The sequence below is a fragment of the Anomaloglossus baeobatrachus genome, chromosome 7, assembly GCF_048569485.1.
Source record: "Anomaloglossus baeobatrachus isolate aAnoBae1 chromosome 7, aAnoBae1.hap1, whole genome shotgun sequence".
NCBI lineage: Eukaryota > Metazoa > Chordata > Amphibia > Anura > Aromobatidae > Anomaloglossus > Anomaloglossus baeobatrachus.
The window spans coordinates 291,660,806-291,681,906 of NC_134359.1; the positions used below are offsets into that span (position 1 = coordinate 291,660,806).

Genomic DNA, 21,101 nt, shown 5'->3' on the forward strand with positions numbered 1-21,101 from the left:
CGCCGGACCCCCCAGAAGGACCACAGGTCACATGACCATATGTGTGCAGGTCCTGCATAACAGCATGGCGGCTCCTCAGAGGAGGAGCATGAGCTCCTATGTAAGTGCAAGGGGTCTCATAGGGGTCCTGGACTAGATTAAAGGGACGGTCTGATATCTACTAATTTAGGGGGAGTCTGTAGGGAGTCTGGTCTGGTGCCTGTATTAGTTTAGGGGGTCTGGTTTGGGGTCTGTATTAGGGTAGGGGGTGTGGTTTTGGACCTATGGTATTTAGGAGGTCTGTGAACAGTATTTAGGGGTTTTAATTTGGGGTCAGTATATTAGTTTAAGGGGGTCTGGCCTGGGGTCTGTATTTGTGTATGGGGTCTGGTCTGGGGCCTGTATTAGGGTAGGGGGTCTTGTCTGGGGTCTGTATTAGGGTAGAGAGTGTACTTTTGGACCTATGGTATTTAGGAGGTCTGTGGTCAGTATTTAGGGGTTTTAGTTTGGGGTCAGTATTAGTTCAAGGGGGTCTGGTCTGGGGGTCTGTATTAGGGTAGGGGGGGGGGGGGTCTGTATTAGGGTAGGGGGTGTAGTGTTTGGCCTATGGTATTTAGGAAGTCTGTGGTCAGTATTTAGGGGTTCTGGTTTGGGGTCAGTGTTAGTTATTGGGGTTCTGGTCTGGGGCCTGTATTTAGGGGTTTTTGACTGGGGTCTGTATCGGTGTTGGGGTATGGTTTTAGGGGGTCAGTCTTTAAAGGTTCTGGTTTAAGGGGTGTAGTCCAAGTCCTCTATTTAGAGGTCTTTATTTAGAGGTTCTGGACTCCAGTCGGCATTAATGTAGGGGGTATGGTTTGGGTTAAGTATTTTGGTGGTCTGTGGTTTATAGATAGAGGTCCTGGTCTGGGATCTCTATTAGTTTAAGGGTCATGTTTGGGGTCTGCATTACTGTAGGGGGTATGATTTAGGTTAAGTATTTTGGTGGTCTGTAGTCTATAGTTAGAGGTTCTAGTTTGGGGTCTGCATTAGTGTAGGGGTATGGAGTAGGGTCTCTATTTAGGGGTCTGGTTTTTGATATGTTTTAGTAGGGGGGTCATGGTCTGGAGTTTGTTTTAGTTTAGGGGTCCTGGACTAGGGTGTATATTAGTTTATGGGTCTTTATGTGAGGGGTCTCAGTTAGGGGTCTGTATTTAGCACTTCTACACTGGAGTATGTTGGAGTATTCCTCAGGGGTATGTGTGTATTTTTGGGTGCTCAAATCTGGGATCTGTGAAAGTCTAGGGGTCTGGGGTCTGTATTTGTTTAGAGGGTTTTGTGTGAGATCTGTACTTAAAGGGGCTGCCATTTGGAAAAGTGTCTGATGGAGCAGGCGCCCGGCTTGGCATATGAACATAAGGTCTCAGCCATTGTCCGGAGAAGCCCCCCGTGTCACTTTTTTTTGGAGGAAGCTAAGTAGGACCTCCCCAATCCTCGTCACCCACCTTCAGCCGCCTCATCTCCTGCTTCAGCTCAGACACTTCATCCTGCAGTTTCTCCAGATCTAAGCTATCGAAGAACCTCGGGACATCAAATTCCTGCAGAACATGGAGAGCGGAGTCAGAGCTGTCCTGCTGGAGGACCCACCACCGAGCTGGTCTGGCCCCCCACCTCTTACCTTAGTGACCGGGGAGTGGAACGCACACGTGTCCAGCAAATTGGCCGCTTCGTAATGAGTGAAGAGTAAAGAGCTGGAGTCCAGACCGGCGTCCTCCAACTCCTCCTGTAGCCCGTCCCGGAGAGCCTGCAGGAGATCTGAGGAGGCAGAACACAATCCTGTAACTATAGTGACCGCAGAACAGAGTGTTTCAGGAGAGGTCATGGTGGAGTGAGTGATGGGGCAGTGCCATGGTCTGGGCCGGGTGAGGTTGTACCCACCTCCGTACGCCACCGTTCCCTGGCAGTCTGTGATTAGACCGTGGTGCAGCTCTCGCCTCTTCGCGTCGGATATTTCCATCCCGAGGATCTCCAGGAGCTGCAACATCAACACAGGAATGACTACTGAGCCCCGAAAAGGGGCAACCACGTGTTACACCCCAATCCCTGCCAAATCGGGTTTATATGACGATAGCTGCAGTACCCGGCGTTTCCCGAGATTGTGACCTAGTGATTGTCTGTGTCTGTCCCTCTCTCCCTTACACATAACCTTATTATACTAAGAATGTCCTTTCTTGCCTATAGCAACCAATCACAGCTCCTATTAATGACCTGTAGCAAAATAGAAGCAGAGCTGTGTGTGTGTCTCTCTTTCTGTGTGTGTGGGTCTCTGTCTGTTTCTCTGTCCATAATAGCAGTCTATAATAACTGATCCGTTCCCAGCTCCATTCACTTTAATGTAAGCAGGTTTTTTTTTGTAAAATAACTGTAAAGCGCGGGGTTAACTTTTCCCCTCAAAACATAGTCTATGACGTTCCCTGAGTCACATGGAGTTTCTGTGCAAAATACTGTGATTGTAATTGTGACGGTATACATACACACATACATATACACACACATACATACATATACACACATACATATACACACACACACACACACATAATCACACATACATATACACACATATACACATACACACATATACACATACATATACACACACATACAATACACACATACATATACATACATATATACACACACACACATATACATACACACACACACATACATTTACAGTACACACACACATATACATACATATACACACATACATACAGTACACATACATATACACACATATATATACATACACCCTTACATACACATACAGTGCACACATACATATACACACATACATACATATACACACACATACATACACATACAGTACACACATATATATACATACACACTTACATATACACACACACATACATACACATACAGTGCACACATACATTTACAGTACACACACACATATACATACATACATATACACAGATATACATATATACATACATACACTTTATACATTAGATTATGCTAAAATTCACAACAGGCCCAGCATAGGGCAGCAGTGAGCGCTAACAGGTAATCAACAGAATTGTGAGTGCAGCTCTGGATGTGACTGGAGAGCGCAGCTATGTACAGCGGACGCCCATAGTCCACAGGACACTTACAAAGTCCAGCTTCTCCTCCTTGATACGGACGTGGGGATCTAAGGAGACCTTTTGTTTGCTCGCTGAAGATCTGTGATTTGTCGGAGATGATGGAGCTGCAACGAGACGTGATGTAAAATGATCCCATGTGTGGGCTATGACCACAAGCACGTGGCCAGCGGACGAGGTAATATGGCCACTCACCCGATATGGTCAGCTCTGGGGGGCAGATATCGGGGGATGGAGAAGGCACGTTATTTTCATGTCGGCACTAAAAAAGAAAAAAAGTACAATACAGTTAAATGCTAAAGTGAGCTGCAATAAAGGCTCCTCCACCTGCGCCCTCTCACCTCTGGAGATCGGACGTGGACCTTTAGTCGGCAGGGGGACAGTCCGTTTCCCACCATCCTGTGCTGCAGCAAAGAAGAACTACTGGACACAGAGGAACTGCGCAGTCTGCTGGAGTTGGGGATGAAGGACACGTCCGTGCAGCTGTTCTGTCTTAGAAGAAAGATGTAAGGGGGTTATCATAGTAGGACGAGGAGGTTTGAAGGTCGTGGCCTCCAGATTGTTGTCACTCCAGATCGTTGGGTCTGGTACTCACCTGAATCGGGCTCGGGCCACAATCCGTTTGGCTTCTTCATTGGTGATGCCGATCATTGAGTTTTGGTTAATGGAGAGCAGCTGGTCTCCGGATCGTAGCCGCCCGTCCTGAGAAGGGAGCATAAAATATGGATGACTTGACGATATCGGACCACAACCATCCTAGGCCTAACTCCAAGCCAAGCTCTAGACCCAAGCTTGTCCTTAACCCTATGCTAGTAACTAACCCGATAGTTGTCCATACCTATACTGTGGACCTCCTTACCCGGTAGCTGTCTCCATCAGGGAGCACCTCCTGCACGTAGACCATGGGACCCTCCTGCCGGTTGGAGCCTCCACTGAGCACCAGCCCCAGGCCTGTAGACTTATGGATGGAAATATTCTGGACTCCCAAATCACTAGGAAAGGGCAGACGTAATGAGATGTCATCCACACGGAGTCCACCAACCCTTCTGGAGAGTTATGGCATCTTCTAGACCACTCTAGTACCTTGATGTAGAGTATGAGGACACTCCGCTGCTCCCTCCAAATTGGCTGTGAGAGCTGGCCGGACTTAGAAGCAACGGACTCTGGGACCGCGAGGAGGACTCTGAAGACGTGCTCTCCAGGTACCTGCCTAAGACCAGACGCCACAAGGATAAAGGTGAGAATAAAGGAGGCTGAAGAGTCCTGCCCATAAGGGTATGACCACATACACAAAAAAAATCACAGTCCCCAAATTTAGGAAAGAGACCAAATATCTCCAAAATGTCTGGTGTTATACTCACTGCTGTGCAATATGGGGGAACTCCGGGAAGATCCAGTGTCACTATGAGAGCTACATTTCTCCAACAACTCCGAGAATTCCTTCCTAAAACATAATATACAATACAATCTGTATACTGCTCCTCTGTACAAGAATATAGCCGCTATAATACTGCCCCTATGTACAAGAATATACCCGCTATAATACTGCCATCTATGAACAGGAATATAACTACTATAATACTGCCCCTATGTACAAGAATATACCCGCTATAATACTGCCATCTATGAACAGGAATATAACTACTATAATACTGCTCCTATGTACAAGAATATAACTACTATAATACTGCTCCTATGTACAAGAATATAACTACAATAATACTGCCCCTATGTACAAGAATATAACTACTATAATACTGCCTCCTATGTACAAGAATATAACTACTATAATACTGCCCACTATGTATAAGAATATAACTACTATAATAGTGCTCCTATGTACAAGAATATAACTACTATAATACTGCTCCTATGTACAGGAATATAACTACTATAATACTGACCCCTATGTACAAGAATATAACTACTATAATACTGCCCCCTATGTACAAGAATATAACTACTAAAATACTGCCCCCTATATACAAGAATATAACTACTATAATACTGCCCCTATGTACAAGAATATAACTACTATAATACTGCCCCCTATGTACAAGAATATAATTACTATAATACTGCCCCCTATGTACAAGAATATAACTACTATAATACTGCCCCTATGTACAAGAATATAACTACTATAATACTGCTCCTATGTACAGGAATATAACTACTATAATACTGCCCCCTATGTACAAGAATATAACTACTAAAATACTGCCCCCTATATACAAGAATATAACTACTATAATACTGCCCCTATGTACAAGAATATAACTACTATAATACTGCCCCCTATGTACAAGAATATAATTACTATAATACTGCCCCCTATGTACAAGAATATAACTACTATAATACTGCCCCTATGTACAAGAATATAACTACTATAATACTGCCCCCTATATACAAGAATATAACTGCTATAATACTGCCCCTATATACAAGAATAACTACTATAATACTGCTCCTATGTACAAGAATATAACCACTATAATACTGCTCCTATGTACAAGAATATAACTACTATAATACTGCCCCTATGTACAAGAATATAACCACTATAATATTGCTCCTATGTACAAGAATATAACTACTATAATACTGCCCCCTATGTACAAGAATATAACTACTATAATACTGCCCTCTATGTACAAGAATATAACTACTATAATACAGCCCCTATGTACAAGAATATAGCTAGTAGGGGACTCAGCGAGCATATGGAAGTTGAAGCTTCGGTCAGATTAGACCAAAGTGCAGCTTTTTGGGCTAAATTCAAAATTCTATGTGTGGATGGAATACTAACATTGCACATCACCCTGAAAACAACATCCCCACAGTCACACATGGTGGTGGCAGCAGCATTCTGCTGTGGGGAGGCTTTTCTTCAACAGGGACAGGGAAACTGGTCAGCTAAATACATGGCAATACTGGAAACAAAAGACTTGAAACTGGGGCATCCTTGAGCTTCACCTTTCACCAGAACAACGACCCTAAACATCCTACCAGAGTTTACAATAAATTATTTTGACTCCTGGAAAAAGCGCTATACAGCGCGAAACGTGCGTCGGAGAGGGTGCGGGACAGCTATTTAACTTCTTGTCATACCCCGTAGGTATATTGGTTGTTACTTTGCTATTCATTCTCATTATTTTAACACACTTGTGTTCTTAAATATTGCTATAGCTATATTCATATACCATTATTATTCTTCATACAGGCTGATATTTATTATGTGAAATTATGGTGTTCCCAACATTATACTAAGATCTATTTTTTCTAAACCCCTTCTGTGGGGCTTGCTTTCCTGAGACATCCTATGTATATTTTTATATTTTATAACCAATAAAAATTAATTTTTATATTGATTCTTTTTCTTTGTTGGTGATTAATAAATTATTTAGAGCAAAGCATTTTTATCTGTGTGAACAGTCCAGACTGAAATCCAATTGAGAATTTGTGATAAGCTGTTAAAATTGCTACTCACAGGCATCTCCATCCAATCTCACTGAGCTAAGCAAAACACTATGTGTGGGGGAAAACAGACACTGCACATCTTCCTGAAAACACCATCTACAATGTCAAACATGGTGGAGGCTGCATCCTGCTGTGGGGAGGCTTTTCTTCAGCAGGGGCAGGGAAGCTGGTCAGAGGTGAAGGGAAGATGGATGGAGCTAAATACAGGGCATCTCTGGAGGAAAACCTATTATAAGCTGCAAAACACTTGAGATTGGGGTGTAGGTTCACCTTCCAGCACCCTGCCAGATTTACAATGGGTGGCTTAGATCAGAGCATATTCATGTGTGTGAGCGGCCCAGTCACAGTCCAGACCGAAATCTAATTGAGAATCTGTGACCAGACGTGAAAATTGCTGTTCATAGACGTCTCCATCCAATCTCACTGAGCGAGAGCTCATGTGCAAAGACAGATGGGCAAAGATTTCAGCCTCTACATGTGCAGAGCTGGTGGAGACAGACCCCAAAATACAAGGTATTGATATATATTTTTAAAATACTTAAAAAAAAAAAAAAAAAACAACATGTAAAAAAGACCTTCTACAAGGAGAAGATGCCCCTACACTCAACTGGTGCCTGTACAGACTAGTAAGACCCTAGCTGAACAACTAACACCACCTTGGTCCTGACTCCCTAAAAGGCCGTTGAAAGGTTTCTTGTACCACCTAAAGGACCAGAGGGGAGGCTGCCACACACTGCCAACCGAGGCAGGGAAAGGTGTGCGGGAGGATACAAAAGCCAGAGAGATGGAAAATGGTTCACAGAAGCTGAAAGGAATAAGTGCTGGGAAAGAAAACAAACTGACTCACAGCAGGCACTCAAGCAGTGTTTACTAAAAAGTAAACCCCTAAGATGAAGGCCTGGAACTCCTTGAAATAAGTCCACCTAAAGATGTAGCCAGCAAGGAAAAGGAGTGAACCTGTATAACCCAACCCAGAAAGTGATCGAGCAAACTACAACGGGGAAATAAGAAACACCTGGAGAGAAGCGAACCAAGAAGTAAGAACAAAGGCAATAAGAACCATCAGCATTTGGACAGGGATGAAAAATGTTTGCTAAAAAGTAAACCCCTAACATGAAGGCATGGAACTCCTTGAAATAAGTCCACTTAGAAATATAGTCAGCAAGGAAGAAGCAATGAACTTGTATAACCCAACCCAGAATGTGATGGGGCAAACTACAATGGGGAAATAAGAAACACCTGGAGAGAAGCGAACCAAGAAGGAAGAACAAAGACATTAAGAACCATCAGCATACTATGTCCTGAAGAAGAGGTATATCCTCGAAACGCGTAGACCGATGGAATAAAAGAATATGTTTATAACATCAACGTGCTACATCTTCATTTTGGCTGATGCGCGGCATTAACCCCCATTTCACTCTGATTTGTATACCTAGAGATATAGTCAGCAAGGAAAAGCAGTGCATGTATATAACCCAACCCAGAATGTGATGGTGCAAACTACAATGGGGAAATAAGAAACACCTGGAGAGGAGCGAACCAAGAAGGGAGAACAAAGAAAATAAGAACCATCAGCAGTTGGACAGGGAAGATAAATGTTTAACAAAAAGTAAACCCCTAAGCTGAAGGCCTAGAACTCCTTGAAATAAGGCCATTTAGAGATATAGTCAGCAAGGAAAAAGCAATGAACATGTAAAACCCAACACAAAATGTGATGGGGCAAACTACAATGGGGAAATAAGAAACATCTGGAGAGAAGCGAACCAAGAAGCAAGAACAAAGACAATAAGAACCTGTTTACCAAAAAGTAAACTCCTAAGCTGAAGGGCTGGAACTCCTTGAAATAAGTCCATTTAGAGATATAGTCAGCAAGGAAAAAGCAATGAACATGTATAACCCAACCCAGAATGTGATGGGGCAAACTACAACAGGGAAAAAAGAAACACCTGGAGAGAAGCGAACCAAGAAGGGAGAACAAAGACAATAAGAACCATCAGCATTTGGACAGGGAAGAAAAAGCAATAGCCCAGCAGACAGAGGAACTGACCACTTTGTGTGGGTATATATCTCAATAAAATACATTTAATTTGTAGGTGTAACCTGGAAAAGTTTACGGGGTATGAATACTTTTTCAAGGCACTGTAGATAATGGAGCCTCCATTACTTTTACTTCTCGGAAAAGGATGACAGGAGTTATATTTATATTACACTCAGCGTACATCTGTCAGCAGAATGACGTGGGCAGAGCGGATTATACCCCAGGGGGTCAGGCTGCCTCTAGGATAATGACTTTCCGAGTTGATCCCATATTACCCCCTGGTGATAATGACCGTTTTGACCTCTTTACTTTTTACAGGATTTATAGTTTTCATAGAAAGATAATTTTTTCGAAAAGTTGGAATAAGTCTCCAATCAATGTAAACGCTTGTTATAGGTAAAGGGGTCTACTTGGCCGGAAGAAGTAGATCCCTCAACTCCATCCTATTTTTCTATTTCCACCCAAATTGGAAAAGTTTTAGAAACTAGTAACTGGACTTGATTTGTTATGGGAGATTAGAAAAATAAAAGTTAATTAATAATTATATATCAAAGATCGTGGTGGCCATTGACGTATCATTGTGTGAAGGTAGGAGTTTTCGTCTTGAGGTGGTAAGAGAAGACGTGATGCCGTGTCGTTGGCTCTCGTGAACAGATGCTAGTTTCTGAAGACTGTCCATTAAATTAGGTTACAAGATGGAGAGTATTAGACGCCTGCCTTCTCGTAAATCTGAAAATCCATGATGCTGTGACCCCAGAAGAGGGGCGTCCAGCTGTGCTACTTCTCTCTCCAGGGACTGAAAGCTCAGGTTCCATATTATGGTAACCTGATGATCTTATTTGGATTAAAGGGGTGGTGTCACGAAGACCACGTATGTCGTGGATCCCTCAAATTGGGCCACCTCCACCTTCCCCGTATTAGCCAGACCTATGAGTAGATTCCTCTAATTGGGCCTCCTCTACCTTCCCCGTATTAGCCAGACCTATGAGTAGATTCCTCTAATTGGGCCTCCTCTACCTTCCCCGTATTAGCCAGACCTATGAGTAGATTCCTCTAATTGGGCCTCCTCTACCTTCCCCGTATTAGCCAGACCTATGAGTAGATTCCTCTAATTGGGCCTCCTCTACCTTCCCCGTATTAGCCAGACCTATGAGTAGATTCCTCTAATTGGGCCTCCTCTACCTTCCCCGTATTAGCCAGATCTATGAGTAGATTCCTCTAATTGGGCCTCCTCTATCTTCCCCGTATTAGCCAGAACTATCAGTAGAGTCCTCAAACATATATTATGTGGTCATGCTTCGTGATTCTTGAAGAACAGCAATGACTTGATCGTCAGTCTATAGACCTTCGACCTCTGAAGTCAACAGTTTCCTATCAGGTAACACCAAGAACCTCCTATAGGATATCCAAGATGTTCCAGGAAGGTTAAACAATAAAGAAAAATAAAAAAATAACAGACCTGGCCTCTTCATCCCGAGCAATGAGGAGTCGCATGTAGCCGGTAGCAGATGACATCCGCAAAATGTCCACAGCTCTGTAGAGAAACAATCAGAAGTTAGTCCTACAACCTGATGAGAACCCTTTACAACTAGTCATCTGTCGGCTTTTTACCTGTCATTTGAGACCCCAATAAGACTCTCTCCATTCACCTCCAAAATTTGATCTCCAGGAAGAAGACGTCCTTCAAAAATGGGGAAATAAGACATGGAATCATGGTGTATAGAAATGCTATAAAATTCTATAAACCTCATAAAATCTGGAATTTGGATTTAAGGTAAAAGCTGGACAACATTCTGTGGCTAAACGAAAGTAAGGCTGAAGGTGGCAATGTGTCTGGGAAAATGCTCTAAGGAGGCAATTGTGAAAGCCAGCATGATGGCAGAGAAATTGGGGTAGGACATTGCTGGCTAAAGGTGATTGAGGAGACAGGCAGAGGAGACTTTTAACTGAAGGTCATAGGACAAGATGTTGCTGGCTGAAGGTAATGGAAGGAACCAGTAGAGGATATTTCTGGCTGAAAATGATGGAGGGGACCAGTAGAGGACATTTCTAGCTGAAGGTGATGAAGGGAACCAGTGAAGGACATTTATGGTTGAAGGTGATGGAGGGAATGAGTAGAGGACAATTCTGGCTGAGGTTGATGGAAGAAACCAGTAGAAGATACTTCTGGCTGAAGGTGAAGGAGGGAACCAGTAGAGGACATTTCTGGCTGAAGATTATGGAAGGGACCAGTAGAGGACATTTCTGGCTGAAGATTATGGAAGGGACCAGTAGAGGACATTTGTTGACTGAAAATGATGGAAAGGAATGGGAGAGGACACTTCTGGTTGAAGGTGATGGTGGGAACGAGTAGAGAACACTTCTAGCTGAAGGTGATGGAGGTTACGAGTAGAGGACTTTTTTGGCTGGAGGTAAAGGAGGGAACCAGTAGAGGACATTTCTGGCTGAAGATTATGAAAGGGACCAGTAGAGGTTATTTTTTGATTGAAAATGATGGAAAGGAATGGGAGAGGACACTTCTGGCTGAAGGTGATGGTGGGAATGAGTAGAGGACACTTCTAGCTGAAGGTGATGGAGGTTACGAGTAGAGGACTTTTCTGGCTGAAGGTGAAGGAGGGAACCAGTAGAGGACATTTCTGGCTGAAGATTATGGAAGGGACCAGTAGAGGACATTTCTGGCTGAAGATTATGGAAGGGACCAGTAGAGGTCATTTTTTGACTGAAAATGATGGAAAGGAATGGGAGAGGACACTTCTGGCTGAAGGTGATGGTGGGAACGAGTAGAGGACACTTCTAGCTGAAGGTGATGGAGGTTACGAGTAGAGGACTTTTCTGGCTGAAGATGAAGGAGGGAGCCAGTAGAGGACATTTCTGGCTGAAGATTATGGAAGGGACCAGTAGAGGTCATTTTTTGACTGAAAATGATGGAAAGGAATGGGAGAGGACACTTCTGGCTGAAAGTGATGGTGGGAACGAGTAGAGGACACTTCTAGCTGAAGGTGATGGCGGTTACGAGTAGAGGACTTTTCTGGCTGGAGGTAAAGGAGGGAACCAGTAGAGGACATTTCTGGCTGAAAGTGATGGAAGGGACCAGTAGAGGACATTTCTGGCTGAAAGTGATGGAAGGGACCAGTAGAGGATGTTGCTTGATGAAGAGAATTGAAAGAAATAATACAGCACACCTGAGGCTGGAGGTGATGGATGGGACACTAGACCATTGGTGGTAGAGGTTACATAGGTACTTGGAGCCTGATTTATCATTTGCATTTTTCTAAGTAATTTTTCTTTTTTTTCTTGTGGCATTTGTTGCCATATTTTGCATCAAATCTTTCAAATTGGCATTCACGGGTTCCAAATAAAAAAAAAATGTAGGCTTGATTCATTAGGGCTTTTACTCTTATTTTTTTTGTCTAGTTTTTCCTTTTTTGAGGCTATTTATTTTGTACCAAATTCTTTCTCTAACTAAATTCTGAAAAAGACATATGACCATCAAGCTCAACCAAGGATATAAAGGAAGCTAGGATCAAATACTTCTCTCTGAAGATCGTGAAGACCAGCACAGGACGAGGTGGTGGAGGAGAACAGATGGGACAATGGTGGGTGCAGATTGAGGAGACTGGATCTTCACACAGATGATAATGACTGTATATAACACGATGAATAGATAAAAACAGACAAAGACACTGGTGGATGTGGGTGACTGAGGAAACCGCATAGGATTCAAGTAACTGATGCGGACCCGTAAAAGATACTCAGGCCTTGTGAGGACCAGTATAGTGGAGAATTACTAGTAACGACCATTACAAGACACTTAAAACTTGTGATAACGGATGGTAATGACCAGTAGACGGCACCAATGACTTGTAAAGATGGTTGTTGGTGACCTCTATAGAATAATATTGATTGTTGCTGACCAGTATAGAACAATAATCGATAATGACCAGCAGAGGACACTAATGACTGGTGATGACCAGTATAAGACACTCATGACTGGTGATGACCAGTATAAGACACTCATGACTGGTGATGACCAGTATAAGACACTCATGACTGGTTATGACCAGTATAAGACACTCATGACTGGTGATGACCAGTAGAGGACACCAATGACTGGTTATGACCAGTAGAGGACACTAATGACTGGAGATGAACAGTAGAGGACACTAATGACTGTTGATAACCAGTAGAGGACACTAATGACTGTTGATGACTAGTAGAGGACACTAATGACTGTTGATGACTAGAGGAGGACAATAATGACTGGTGATGACCAGTAGAGGACACTAATGACTGGTGATGGCCAGAGGAGGACACTAATGACTGGTGATGAACAGTAGAGGACACTAATGACTGTTGATGACCAGTAGAGGACACTAATGACTGTTGATGACCAGTAGAGGACACTAATGACTGTTGAGGACTAGAGGAGGACAATAATGACTGGTGATGACCAGTAGAGGACACTAATGACTGGTGATGACCAGAGGAGGACACTAATGACTGGTGATGACCAGTAGAGGACACTAATGACTGGTGATGACCAGAGGAGGACACTAATGACTGGTGATGAACAGTAGAGGACACTAATGACTGTTGATGACCAGAGGAGGACACTAATGACTGGTGATGACCAGAGGAGGACACTAATGACTGGTGATGACCAGTGTAAGACACTAATGACATGACTGGTGATGACCAGTAGAGGACACTAATGATTAGTTTAGGACACTAATATCTGGTGATGACCAGTATAGGATACTAATGACTGGTGAGGACCAGTAGAAGAATGTAATGACTGGTGATGACCAGTATAAAACCCTAATGACCAATAGAGGACACTAATGACTGGTGATGACCAGTATAAGACACTAATGAGATAACTGGTGACGACCAACATAGGACACTACTGACTGGTGACGACCAGTAGAGGACACCAATAACTGGTGATGCCCAGTAGAGAACACTAATGACTGGTAATAACCAGTAGAGGACACTAATGACTGTTGATGACCAGTAGAGGACACTAATGACTGTTGATGACCAGTAGAGGACACTAATGACTGTTGATGACTAGAGGAGGACACTAATGACTGTTGATGACTAGAGGAGGACAATAATGACTGGTGATGACCAGTAGAGGACACTAATGACTGGTGATGACCAGTAGAGGACACTAATGACTAGTGATGACTAGTAGAGATTACTAATGACTGACATTGGATCTGCTGGTTGAAGATAATGGTAGATCAGGGAAGGATCTTACTTTATGTTAAAACCTTATCCTACCGTCAGAATAGGCAACTCCACCAGGAAGGATTCTTTTGACGTAAACTCCATATTCTTCTCTGCTAAACTCCCGCAATCCTCCGATTACCTTAATTCCTGTAACACAGATTTCTGTATTAGGACCATGTCCCCGGTACCAGATCCTATCACCTCATTCACCTTCACATCCCCATCATAGATGGAGGAACTGGATAGGATATTAGTAGCTCGCCAGGTGTACGGGAATGAAAGGGTCAATCCTCCCCTCCCCCATCGGCTCTTTGGTGATAATAGCCGCTCTTGTCAGATTTTTATATCCCATTTTCATTCTTCCATCACTGATTCAATTGAAGTAATGGTCTCATATTTCCCCAAACAATCCTACAAATCCTCTTAGGGAAGGGGCGCTGCCAGACACTAAATCCTTTCTGATTACAGGAAGGGGTGATTGGTTTATATGACGGACATTGGAAGCCCCCAATCCTGCCCGTAATATGGAGATGCCCATAATTCAAGGGCACTGTGATCCGTCAGCAGCTTTTAGGATTTTTATGGTGCCAGGCTGCAGTGGACAACCCAAGGGATCCCGGTAGCACCTTCTCCAGGTGTGAGTTCTTGGGATCATCTCTGCGCTCCTTGGGGTGGAGGGGTCTCCAGTATGTGAGCATATTCGAAGCTATAGCCCCAAATTGGCACAGAATCCTCTGCACCCCCCTGGTTCAACGGCCACAGAGGAAACATTTAGGGTCAATGCTTATAGTGTTAATACGTCACCTAGTCCATTGATGCAGTCGTTGAATTCCATGCAGTAAACGGTTCGGTCCATTCCGTACGGACCCATTAATGTCCTGCAAACACAGAAACGAGAGGGAATCAGCAGAGATCATCTTTCTACTTTGAGGATCTATTATGAGAAGACTGGGAATGGGGAATCTGCTCAGAAGATGGCCAAAAACTATGGGGAAAATAGCAGAAGTCGTGAAGGTTCCGAGGAAGAACCCAAAAGAAGACCTAACGTTTATGGAGAAACCTTGCCCTCGAAGGTGTATGAAGGCGTTATGGCAACATCTTATAGATTGATCTCAGGGGACCTTCTGATCCTTTGCTGAAGAAATTCACAATAATTAAAGGTGCCCCTAGAGGTGAAGTCAAGGTTGTGCAGGTAATCGGTAAGCCACCGTTTGTCAGTGGTGGGAGTCAGAAATTGCTGTAAGGAGGCAATTGTGAATGCTGGAATGACGGTAGAGAAATCGGAGTAGGACATTGCTGGCTAAAGGTGATGGAGGAGATCAGTAGAGGAGACTTTTAGCTGAAGGTGATACAGAGGACTGGGACAAGTGAAGGAGATGGAAGGAACCAATGGAGGACATTTCTGACTGAAGGTGATGGATGGGACCAGTATAAGACACTTTTGTCTAAAGGTGATGGAGGGAACCAGTAGAAGACACGTATAGGTGAAGGTGATGGAGGGAACGAGTCAAGAACACTTATGGTTGAAGGTGATGGAGGGTAGAAGTAGAGGATCATTTTGGCTGAAGGTGAAGTAGGGAACCAGGAGAGGACATTTCTGGGTGAAGGTGAAGGAGGGAACCAATAGAGGACATTTCTGGGTGAAGGTGGAAACCAATAGCGGACATTTCTGGCTGAAGGTGATGGAGGGGGTCAGTAGAGAACACTTCTGGCTGAAGGTGATGCATGAAACCAGTATAAGACACTTTTGTCTAAAGGTGATGGAGGGAACCAGTAGAAGACACGTATAGGTGAAGGTGATGGAGGAAACCAGTCAAGAACGCTTATGGTTGAAGGTGATGGAGGGAACAAGTAGAGGATCACTTTAGCTGTAGGTGAAGGAGGGAACCAGTAGAGGACATTTCTGGGTGAAGGTGGGAAGCAGTGGAGGACATTTCTGGCTGAAAGTGGAGGGAACCACTAGAGGACATTTTTGGCTGAAGGTGAAGGATGGAACCAGTAGAGGACATTTCTGGCTGAAGATTATGGAAGGGACCAGTACAGGATCTCATCATTTACCTGTATGAGATTGAAGAGGTGTCCTATTCCAACCAATTAAGAAAGTAATCAAGATTAATCGGTACCAATGGTCTCATTTTGGGGCCCCTAAAGCTTCCTCAGACCATAAGACCCAGCACCCACCTATATACATCATATTGAAAATCTGAATTTATAGGTCTGGAAAATGGGCAAATTTGGTTGCATGACCAATTCCATGAGATATAAAAGTCCCATAAATGTCCTGAATGTTTTTTCATACAATCTTATTGTCAAAGACCCATCGATTATCTTGAAATATCGGCCGCGGCACATCCTAAGACGCAAAACAGACCTGATGCCCCCCCATATTATAGAATCAACATTGAAAACCCCAAAAATGGAAAAGAAAGAGTTAATAATGGTGCGGAATGAGCGGAACATTGGCTTTTTAACCCTTTCCAGTCTAGATCATTGCATAATAGTCATTGTAGGGGAGGCTGAGCCGATGTGACCGCCACGATGTGACCGCCACCGCACGACCTCCGCTTTGTCATATAAATCCCAAACATCTGCTGACCCGAGTCTATAGGCTCCTGCGCCCGTCTCACCTGCTGATCATCATGGCTCCTTTACAGAAGACGGACACGGACGGCATCCTCCTGGACTGCAGCGTGATGTGACCGGGGACATGGACGCGGGCAAATGGGGAGCGTGAGGGTGACCGGCCCCATATGTGCAGGGGAGGGCTCATCGCGTGGAAAGCTATTGCTCAGCGACCACCCCTTGGCACTAAATGGGTCACCGAAGACCAAAGTCTGCTCTAATCTATGGCAGTTAGCTGAGTGTGCAGCCAGAGGCTTTTCTGTGTGAAGTCAGCTTGAAGTTGCGGCTTACATGACAACTGCCATGAAGTAAATATCATTCATGGGCGCACGAGGCTGACACCGCCGGCCGGCCACACCGGGGGCTCCAACCCGTCCAGGACCACATCGGAAGGCAGATTGTATACCCCCCTCCCCACCCGTATCAACTACATTTCTCCGTTTCCTCATAATTAGTGTGCCGGACCGAAAATCCCTAATGATACCAGTGTTTAATTAATACCACCATACAGTGCAAAAATAATACAAACGATTCTCCCATACAGCCCCAAAATAAGACACTATACAATCGCGAGTGTACAAATAAAACCATCATACAGTCACCAAATAATACTATATATAAAGAAAAGTATATTGAAAATAAAAGTACTGCCTAGCATTGTAATACCCAAATAATACCGTTATAATGCAACCAAATAATACCATATAAAAATAACTAGTATATAGAAAATAAAAGTACTAGAAGTACAGTACCCAAATAATACTATATAAAAAGAAAAGTATATCAAAAATTACAGTACTGCCTAGCATTATAATACTCAAATAATACCGTTATAATGCGACCAAATAATACCATATAAAAATAACTAGTATATAGAAAATAAAAGTACCGCCTAGAAGTACACTACCCAAAAAATACCAATACAATGCAACCATATAATACTATACAAAAATGACTAGTATATAGAAAATAAAAGTACCACCTAGAAGTACAGTACCCAAATAATACTATATAAAAAGAAAAGTATATCAAAAATTAAAGTACTGCCTAGCATTATAATACCCAAATAATACCGTTATAATGCAACCAAATACCATATAAAAATAACTACTGTACAAAAAATAAAAGTACTGCCTAGAAGTACAGTACCCAAATAATACCACTATAATGTGACCAAATACCATATAAAAATAACTAGTATATAGAAAATAAAAGTACTACCTAGAAGTACAGTATCCAAATAATACCATTCTAATGCGACCGAATAATACTATATAAAAGAATATAGAAAATTAAAGTTCTTCCTGGTATTACAGTACCCAAATAATACCGTTATAATGCGGCCAAACAATACTATATAAAAATAAAAGTATATAGTAAAAAAAAAGTACCGCCTAGCATTATAATACCACTATAATACAACCAAATGATACTATATAAAAATAAAAGTATATAGCAAATAAAAGTACTGTCTAGCATTATAATACCCAAATAATACCACTATAATGTGACCATGTAATACTATATAAAAATAACTAGTATATAGAAAATAAAAGTATCGCCTAGAAGTATAAAGTACCCAAATAATACCACCATAATGCGACCAAATAATACTATATAAAAATAAAAGTATATAGCGAATAAAAGTACCACCTGGCATTATAATACTCTAATAATACTGTTATACTGGGACCAAATAATACCATATAAAATAACTAATATATAGGAAATAAAAGTAATTTCTAGAAGTACACTACCCAAATAATACCACTATAATGCGACCATATAATACTATATAAATAAAAGTATATTGAAAATAAAAAGTACCGCCTAGCATTATAATATCCAAATAATACCACTATAATGTGACCAAATAATACTATATAAAAATCACTAAATATATAGAAAATAAAAGTACCGCCTGGACGTATACAGTACCCATATAATACCACTATAATGTGACCAAATAATACTATATAGAAATAAAAGTATATAGAAAATAAAAGTATTGTCTAGCATTATAATACGCAAATAATACCGTTATAATGCAACCAAATAATAACATATAAATATAATTAGTATATAGAAAATAAAAGCTCTGCCTAGAAGTACACTACCCAAATAATACCACTATACTGCGACCAAACAATACTATATAAAAATAAATGTATATAGCAAATAAACATACTGCCTAGCATTACACTATCCAAATAATACCATTATAATGCGACCAAATAATACCATATAAAAATAACTAGTATATAGGAAATAAAAGTCTGCCTAGAAGTAAGTACCCAAATAATACCACTATAATGCGACCATATAATGCTATATAAAAATAAAAGTATATTGAAAATAAAAGTACTGTCTAGCATTCTAATGCCTCTATAATGCAACCAAATAATACTATATAAAAATAAATGTATATAGCAAATAAACGTACTGCCTAGCATTACACTACCCAAATTATACCGTTATAATGCGACCAAATAGTAACATATACCGTAAATATAACTAGTATATAGAAAATAAAAGCTCTGCCTAGCAGTACACTACCCAAATGATACCACTATAATGCGACCACATAAAAATAATTAGCATATAGAATAAAAGTACTGTCTGGCATTATAATGTAGCATATAAATAAAACCATCATAGCATATGGCTCCTATAAAATACCTTAATAATACCTAACTGGAGAGTCTGAATAATACTGCAATATACTTCCTCACTAATAGACCAATACAGGACCAAAAATATAAGGGCATACACTGTTCTAATGTGACCACCATACAACCCACAACACCCCCCCTCCCAGAGAGTCAGTGGTGCAAGACCTAAGGTCTAACAGTTAGCAGACCGCAATGTTACAGGGTACAATGGTATGAGAGAGTCAGTCTATTAAAACATGGCTTTTTCATAATTTGGAACTGATCCAAGAGCTTACAATCTAAAAATACATCTGACATCTGTACAGCCTTCATTGAAGTAGGACACCCTGGTGTGGACAGGTAATTGGCTTGGTGCATTTGCTGGAAAGCGGATGAAAAAGCCTGGGTTTTGTATATACAGAGTTTGAGACGTGACACTTCTGTCACCTCTGGAGTCAGCACTGCTGACAGTAAAATTAAGGAATAACGTTTGGAACTCCATTCTATGTCTGAACTGGGTGCAAAAAACCTAAAAAAACATCACTATGGGGAGATAAGGTATGCACACCAGTGACTATGGAAGGGGAATACATGGAATAGCAGAAACTGCTGTGTGAATACTGACATGAAAAATTCAATAGCATTTGTAAGAATGAAATGTGAAAAATGGAACCTGCATTACTGCCATGAATATATGAATAAAGAGAAATTTAGCTACTGAATTGATCAATGCAGAAGAGCCCCAACACTACGCCAAAGTATTTCTCTACGTTGGGGTCCCTAGCTTGTGTGTGTCCTCTCATGCAGTTAAAAAACTTACCGTGTATGGGAAGCTGAGACCCAGGCTATATATGCGTATAATGTGGATTGGCAATAGGTGTGTATGGGGAGGGTTCACAAACGAAAAACTACTAACATTAAGGAATAACGTTTGGAACTCCATTCTATGTCTGAACTGGGTGCAAAAAACCTAAAAAACATCACTATGGGGAGATAAGGTATGCACACCAGTGACTATGGAAGGGGAATACATGGAATAGCAGAAACTGCTGTGTGAATACTGACATGAAAAATTCAATAGCTATTTGTAAGAATGAAATGTGAAAAATGGAACCTGCATTACTGCCATGAATATATGAATAAAGAGAAATTTAGCTACTGAATTGATCAATGCAGAAGAGCCCCAACACTACGCCAAAGTATTTCTCTACGTTGGGGTCCCTAGCTTGTGTGTGTCCTCTCATGCAGTTAAAAAACTTACCGTGTATGGGACGCTGAGACCCAGGCTATATATGCGTATAATGTGGATTGGCAATAGGTGTGTATGGGGAGGGTTCACAAACGAAAAACTACTAACATTAAGGAATAACGTTTGGAACTCCATTCTATGTCTGAACTGGGTGCAAAAAACCTAAAAAACATCACTATGGGGAGATAAGGTATGCACACCAGTGACTATGTAAGGGGAATACATGAAATAGCAGAAACTGCTGTGTGAATACTGACATGAAAAATTCAATAGCTATTTGTAAGAATGAAATGTGAAAAATGGAACCTGCATTACTGCCATGAACATACGAATAAAGAGAAATTTAGCTACTGAATTGATCAATGCAGAAGAGCCCCAACACTACGCCAAAGTATTTCTCTGCATGAGAGGACACACACAAGCTAGGGACCCCAACGTAGAGAAATACTTTGGCGTAGTGTTGGGGCTCTTCTGCATTGATCAATTCAGTAGCTAAATTTCTCTTTATTCATATATTCATGGCAGTAATGCAGGTTCCATTTTTCACATTTCATTCTTACAAATGCTATTGAATTTTTCATGTCAGTATTCACACAGCAGTTTCTGCTATTCCATGTATTCCCCTTCCATAGTCACTGGTGTGCATACCTTATCTCCCCATGCTGACAGTAAAAGACTGACAGTAGCCGGACTGGAGC

The 21,101-nt window shown here is 41.8% G+C and overlaps 1 protein-coding gene across 2 annotated transcripts in view; it reads right to left on the reverse strand.

Annotated features, from left to right (window-relative positions):
* The window catches only part of LOC142246427 (syntaxin-binding protein 4-like), a 73,524-nt gene that overhangs the window by 11,102 nt on the left and 41,321 nt on the right, over window positions 1–21,101 (reverse strand). The window contains exons 1-15 of one of the 2 annotated variants that reach the window (XM_075319478.1): window positions 16,509–16,581; window positions 14,686–14,759; window positions 13,933–14,028; window positions 10,258–10,327; window positions 10,106–10,180; window positions 4,487–4,569; window positions 4,209–4,335; window positions 3,985–4,117; window positions 3,721–3,827; window positions 3,467–3,617; window positions 3,321–3,387; window positions 3,138–3,232; window positions 1,894–1,990; window positions 1,634–1,770; window positions 1,461–1,553 (exon numbers count right to left, since the gene is read on the reverse strand). In XM_075319478.1, the coding sequence (XP_075175593.1) occupies window positions 1,461–1,553; window positions 1,634–1,770; window positions 1,894–1,990; window positions 3,138–3,232; window positions 3,321–3,387; window positions 3,467–3,617; window positions 3,721–3,827; window positions 3,985–4,117; window positions 4,209–4,335; window positions 4,487–4,569; window positions 10,106–10,180; window positions 10,258–10,327; window positions 13,933–14,028; window positions 14,686–14,759; window positions 16,509–16,555 (1,452 nt within the window). In that variant the 5' untranslated portion in view covers window positions 16,556–16,581. Of the gene's footprint in view, window positions 1–1,460; window positions 1,554–1,633; window positions 1,771–1,893; window positions 1,991–3,137; window positions 3,233–3,320; window positions 3,388–3,466; window positions 3,618–3,720; window positions 3,828–3,984; window positions 4,118–4,208; window positions 4,336–4,486; window positions 4,570–10,105; window positions 10,181–10,257; window positions 10,328–13,932; window positions 14,029–14,685; window positions 14,760–16,508; window positions 16,582–21,101 lie in introns of those variants that run through there. The other variant, XM_075319479.1, reaches the window with a different exon arrangement.